This window comes from Microcaecilia unicolor, chromosome 1 (assembly GCF_901765095.1).
Source record: "Microcaecilia unicolor chromosome 1, aMicUni1.1, whole genome shotgun sequence".
Classification (NCBI taxonomy): Eukaryota; Metazoa; Chordata; class Amphibia; order Gymnophiona; family Siphonopidae; genus Microcaecilia; species Microcaecilia unicolor.
The window spans coordinates 154,136,042-154,142,041 of NC_044031.1; the positions used below are offsets into that span (position 1 = coordinate 154,136,042).

A 6,000-nucleotide genomic window follows, 5' to 3' on the forward strand; every position below is an offset into this window, starting at 1 on the left:
CTGCTGTACTGTTTCATCTCTCTCTTCCTCCCCCCCCCCACCCACCCACCCACCCAGCGGCACATGTGAGTTTCCCAACATGTTTGTTGTACACACACTCATTCCCCTCATCCCTCTTTCCGCCCACGGGCCTTCCATTCAGATATGCAGTCTGTCTGGCACTGATTAGGAACAGAAGGAGAAGGGCCATGTATCAGGCTGTATCCTTTATTTATGCTTATTGTGAAGTTGTGCCAGAAGACCGGGTGGGAAGGAGAGTGAGAGATGTATGGAGGTGTGTGCCAAAGGAGGCGGGTTGACAGCTTGGGAGCATGTGCCAGAGGATGGAGAGCTGAGAGCCAGTTATGGTGGTGTGTTGTGGAGGAGCAGGGTTTGAGAGAGAGATCTGTTCAGGGGTGCTGGAGAAGTGGGGATGTTAAGAGAGTGATATGGGGGTATATGTTAGGGGAGGAGTTGAGAGAGTTATGCTGGGATGTTCCAGAGATCTATGAAGGTATGTATTAGAGAGAGGGGGATCGAGTGAGAGCTATGGGAGTTGAAAGTGAGCTTGGGAGTGTGTGCGGGAGAGGTTGAGAGAAAACTATGGGGAAGAAGGGAGGTTGAGAGGGAGGTGTTCATGTGCTATGGGGAGGCTGAGAGAGAACTAGAGGAGGATGTATGTATGCCATGGGCATGCACTGAGAAAGAAGAGGAATGGATGGAGAGAGAACTGGATGGGGGGAGGGAGTCTTGCTAGGAGACAGGCAGAGAGAAGTAAAGTAGGGGTACGCCCACCCTGGCAAGGGGACAGAGAATACTGGGGATTGAACCCAACGGGGATCAGGAAGAGGGAGATTGTCTGGAAGGGGATCCAGACTAAATTACAAATGAGAAGGCTGGGAGGATTGAAACTCAAGCAGAGAGAAGGCTGGAAGCATCTGGGGAGCAGAGAAGCCATGCCTTATGATAGGGGGAATACTACACAGAAAAATACAAATAAAGTGTGCAGAATTTTGTAGAACTAAAAAAAAATCCCTGTGCTCAGAATTTTCAAAACTGTTGTGCTGAATTTTTAATTCTCTTATGCTGATTTCCCACAGGAGTATTACTGAAAATCGCTACCTACGTTCCGCTCCGCAGAACGCCTCTGGCTGAAATCTCGTGCCCTTGCTGACTTCTCACACTTCAAATTCATGTTGACCTCCTTCCAATCTACTCTCTTGCTTGCCAAACAGGACTACTACATCCAGCTGACTAATTCTCTCGGCTCTAACCCTCGACTTCTCTTTGCCAAACTAAACTGTCTCCTCAAAGTGCCTCCAACTCCCCCCTCACTATCTCACCAAACCCTAGCTGAGTTCTTCCATGACAAGGTTCAGAAGATAAACCTCGAATTCTCTACCAAACCACCCCCACCTCACCCTCACCCTATTTCCTCAACCACTCCGTCCTTCTCCTCCTTTCCTGAGGTCACTGTTGAAGAAACTTCACATCTTCTCTCCTCCTCAAAACGAACTACCTGTTCTTCTGATCCCATTCCTACCCACCTTCTTAACACCATCTCTCCTACTCTCACCCCTTTTATCTGTCATATCCTCAATCTCTCTCTTTCCACTGCGACTGTTCCTGATGCATTCAAACATGCTGTGGTCACACCGCTCCTGAAGAAGCCTTCATTTGACCCTACCTGTCCTTCCAACTATCGACCCTCCTCCCCTTCCTTTCCAAGTTACTTGAATGTGCCGTTCACTGCCGCTGCCTTGACTTTCTCTCATCTCATGCTGTCCTTGACCCACTCCAATCTGGCATTCACCCTCTTCATTCAACTGAAACTGCACTCACAAAAGTTTCCAACGACCTGTTCCGGGCCAAATCCAAAGGCCTTTATTCTATCCTCATACTTCTCGACCTATCCGCCGCTTTTGACACTGTTGATCACAACCTACTCCTTGATACGGTGTCTTCATTTGGATTCCAGGGCTCTGTTCTTTCCTGGTTCTTCTCCTACCTCTCGCTTCACACCTTTAGTGTACACTCTGGTGGATCCTCTTCCACTTCTATCCCTCTACCAATTGGTGTACCTCAAGGTTCTGTTCTCGGTCCTCTCCTGTTCTCCATCTACATCTCTTCCCTTGGCTCTCTGATATCATCCCATGGCTTTCAATACCATCTCTATGCTGATGACTCCCAAATCTACCTCTCTACCCCTGAAATCTCAACTGCCATCCAGAGCAGTGTCTCAGCCTGCTTGTCTGATATTGCTGCCTAGATGTCTCGGTGTCACCTGAAGCTCAACATGGCCAAAACCGAGCTTCTCATCTTTCCCCCTAAACCTACCTCCCCTCTCCCCCCTTCTCTATATCGGTGGATGGCACTCTCATTATCCCTGTCTCATCTGCTCGTAACCTTGGGGTCATCTTTGACTCCTCTCTCTCCTTCTCTGCTCACATTCAGCAGATTGCCAAAACCTGTCGTTCCTTTCTCTACAACTTTAGCAAAATCCGTCCCTTCATCTCTGAGCACTCCACCAGAACCCTTATCCACACTCTTATCACCTCTCGTCTTGATTATTGTAACCTACTTTGCTCCGGCCTCCCTCTTAGCCCTCTCTCTCCTCTTCAATCAATCCAAAACTCTGCTGCATGACTCATCTTCCACCAAAGTCGCTATGCCCACATTAGCCCTCTCCTTAAGTCACGTCACTGGCTCCCTATCCGTTTCCATATTCAATTCAAACTTCTCCTACTGACCTATAAGAGTATTCACTCTGCCGCTCCCCAGTACCTCTCCACTCTTGTCTCCCCCTACGTCCCCTCTCGAGTACTCTGTTCTGTAGATAAATCTTTCTTATCTGTCCCTTTCTCCTCTACTACTAATTCAAGACTCCGTTCCTTTTATCTCGCTGCACCTCACGCCTGGAATAGACTTCCCGAGCATGTACGTCTAGCCCCGTCTTTAGCCGTTTTCAAGTCCAAACTCAAAACCCACCTCTTTACCACTGCATTTGACTCCTAACTCACTTACGCTGTCCTTTATCCTTACCTCTTCATTCCCTTACCCTTAATTGTTCTGGCTGTTTACCAGTCTTATCTAGATTGTAAGCTCTTTGAGCAGGGACTGTCTTTTGTGTATGGTGTACAGCGCTGTGTATGCCTTGTAGCGCTATAGAAATGATAAGTAGTAGTAGCTTTGTTCCACTCCATTCCACAGCAGAAAGCTTTCTAATTCATTCCTAGCATTTTTGTTTTGTGTACTGTCAGTTAATATAGGTGGCTTACGGTACTCACAGAAGTGTGGGATCATAGACCAAGTCACACTCATTTATAATGTCCAGGAGTCCCTGATTCAGAGCTGTTGGGCAGGTAGTCAGAAGGGTTCAGGGGACAGGAAGTCTTCAATTTGGAGATCTTATGTCAGGGTGACCCTGACTTTGGGAATTCCAGGTCTATGGGTGGGTGATTTATTAATATGCATTTACTTCCAGTACAAGTACTTCCAGTACAAGTTAAAGAATAATAAAACTTTAATGCATCTCAAGAATTGAACAGCAAAGAAATCAGGACTAAGGATAAGATGCACTAAACTTAACGAACACGTTAACGACCCTTTAACGAACAGTTATCCTACCCTGGCATGCATTAAAGCCCAATTTCCAACAACGGTAGCAGCAAACGAAAATGGAATGCAGATGAGCAAATTGTGTAGAAACCCTATTAAAATGAGATGCACTAAAGTTTTCCGCTTGCCCTAACGCTGGAAAACTACCGGAAAGATAACGAGAGGTTACTTATGTCAGATGAGGGCGGGCCCAGGAGGAAAGGAAGGACGTCCAAAGACTCAGCGAAGAGGCGATCAGCTGTTCTTGCCCGTGTAGCGCCTTCACACAGAGGTGAGAGGCGCTGCGCGGGCCCGGTAAGACGGAGGGGGGGCCTGGTGGAGGGGGGGAGTGGCGCCGACGACCTCGGGGGGGGCGGCGGGGGGGGGCACGGGGTCATAGGATGGCGGGAGGCAGAGCTAGGGAGAAAGAGAGGAGAAGAGAGGAAGGCGGGGGGGCCGGGGCAGCTTAAAGTTATGATTTTTGGGAAGCGGGGAGCAGCAGCGACCTCAGGCGGGCGGGGGCAAGGACATCCATAAAGGACGTGTTTGGGTTTTTTTTTTTTTTAATTCTTACGCACATTAGCCACGCCGATAACGTGTGCTTTCTGTGCACATGCGTTTCCTACTTCTCTACGGGGGATTGCACCAGATTAGCGAAACTTTCATGCATCCGACTTGAATACCGCACTGAACATTTCTGAGGTGTGTTTTTAGTGCGTTCTTCGTTTTTTTCAAATTCGGTAAGCACTTTTATGTTTTAGATTCTACTTTTAGCATGGAGTACAATATGCAGTTCATTACTGTACAGTTTGCTTGAAAAGTGTTATAAAATTCATTTTTTACTTTCATTGTAATGCACTTTTTTTGAAAAAAAGCCTGTTTTACCTTGGAAGTAAATAGTGCACATTTTGTGAGTGCTCAAAAATGAAAGTAATAAGGTATGTGAAGACTAGCACACTTTACTGCATTGTCATCTGTTTTCTAGTCATTAACAATCAGCCTTATGCTTTGTGATTGTATGTAGCAAGTTCATCTATATTAGGATTCTAGTGCTTTTCTAGGCATGGATTTACATGAATGGTCATTGTACACCTGTGGCAGTTGCCATTGTATTCATCTGTTCTTCTAACAGTTACTTAGCACCTTTACAGGATTGTATATGATAATTAGGGATCTACATTCCAAACTCTTATCAGGATTGTTTATTTTTTTTTCAGCAGTTCCAGAGTGGTTTTCATGGAAGTATAAATGGAGATTATCTATCACGGATTCATGATATAAATAGCACTCAAAGTACACCTTATCTTCAGCCACCTCATCTACAACATCCAACAGAAACCAGATCTTACCCAGATGTTTCATCCAGTGGATTTGTATGATTGAGTACCAGAAATACATGGATTTGGTCACACGCTTTGCTGTGCTCACATTTGAAGTATGGCTTGATAAGACTGTGAATGTCAGAAGTCCGGAAAAGCCAGTGTGACTTTTGAAGGCTTTGAGACAGACTTTATTGCATACAAGGGCCCTAGTTTTCTGTGATTTTGCAGATGAATAATTTGCCATAGCTTGTCCCTTTAAAACATTTTCATATAAACACTATTAATATCTGAGTGACAATAAGAACGTCTGAAAATGGTTCCATATCAGTTTCTATGCTTTATAATGCACACCAAGTTCCGTTTTTTTTTTTTTTTAAAGGCTAACACATCAAAAATATTTACATTTTCTGGTGCAAGTGAAGCAGTCATGATTACAATAATGAGCTGTAAAGTACTGTCTTTAGCTGAACTAGTGACTGATAATTTTTATGCACTTAAAAGCATGGGAGGATGGGGGGGGGAGGGGGAGGAACACATTTTAAAATGAAGGCTTGTTTAATGTGTATTTAATCTAAGTATTTTGCTTAAAAAAAGAACCTGCCCCAGTAAATAAAATAGGAATACAATTTAAGGGTGACCCAGTGAACTTTTTTGGTGGTCCCAGTGCGAACTTTAGTAACTGCAAAATGGTTTTTAATAATGAATTAGAAAAAAATTTCTTTCTTATGGAATGGCTTTTCAAATCAGAGGGTTGTTTCATATACCCTGCCATAGAATCTGCCCTCAAGCTGCTGCAGGTTGTTGCTGCAGGGACTTTTTATATATAGGCTGTCTACTATAAAGTTTAACTTTTCATGAATGTCTATATTCCTCAGTTTAAGGCCTGCAGTCCAAGGGGTTGATAATCATAAGGTTTACTACTACATTTATATAGCACTACAAGTTTATAGGCAGCATTGTGCCGATACACGCAAGAGACAACTTTTTCACCATTGAGTTTACAGTCTAGTCAAGGTAAATCACTTCAGGCAAACCGGGGTTAAGATTTAAATTCTCAAAGGCTAATTAATAGGGTGGAGTTAAATTGAATACAGGACCACTT

The 6,000-nt window shown here is 44.6% G+C and overlaps 1 protein-coding gene across 2 annotated transcripts in view; it reads left to right on the forward strand.

Annotated features, from left to right (window-relative positions):
* Positions 1-5,282, forward strand: part of AHR (aryl hydrocarbon receptor) — a 225,378-nt gene extending 220,096 nt beyond the window's left edge. Inside the window, exon 11 of one of the 2 annotated variants that reach the window (XM_030201479.1) lies at positions 4,794-5,282. In XM_030201479.1, coding sequence (XP_030057339.1) covers positions 4,794-4,955 — 162 coding nt within the window. In that variant the 3' untranslated portion in view covers positions 4,956-5,282. The remainder of the gene's footprint in view (positions 1-4,793) is intronic. The other variant, XM_030201488.1, reaches the window with a different exon arrangement.
* Positions 5,283-6,000: the final 718 nt, after the last annotated feature.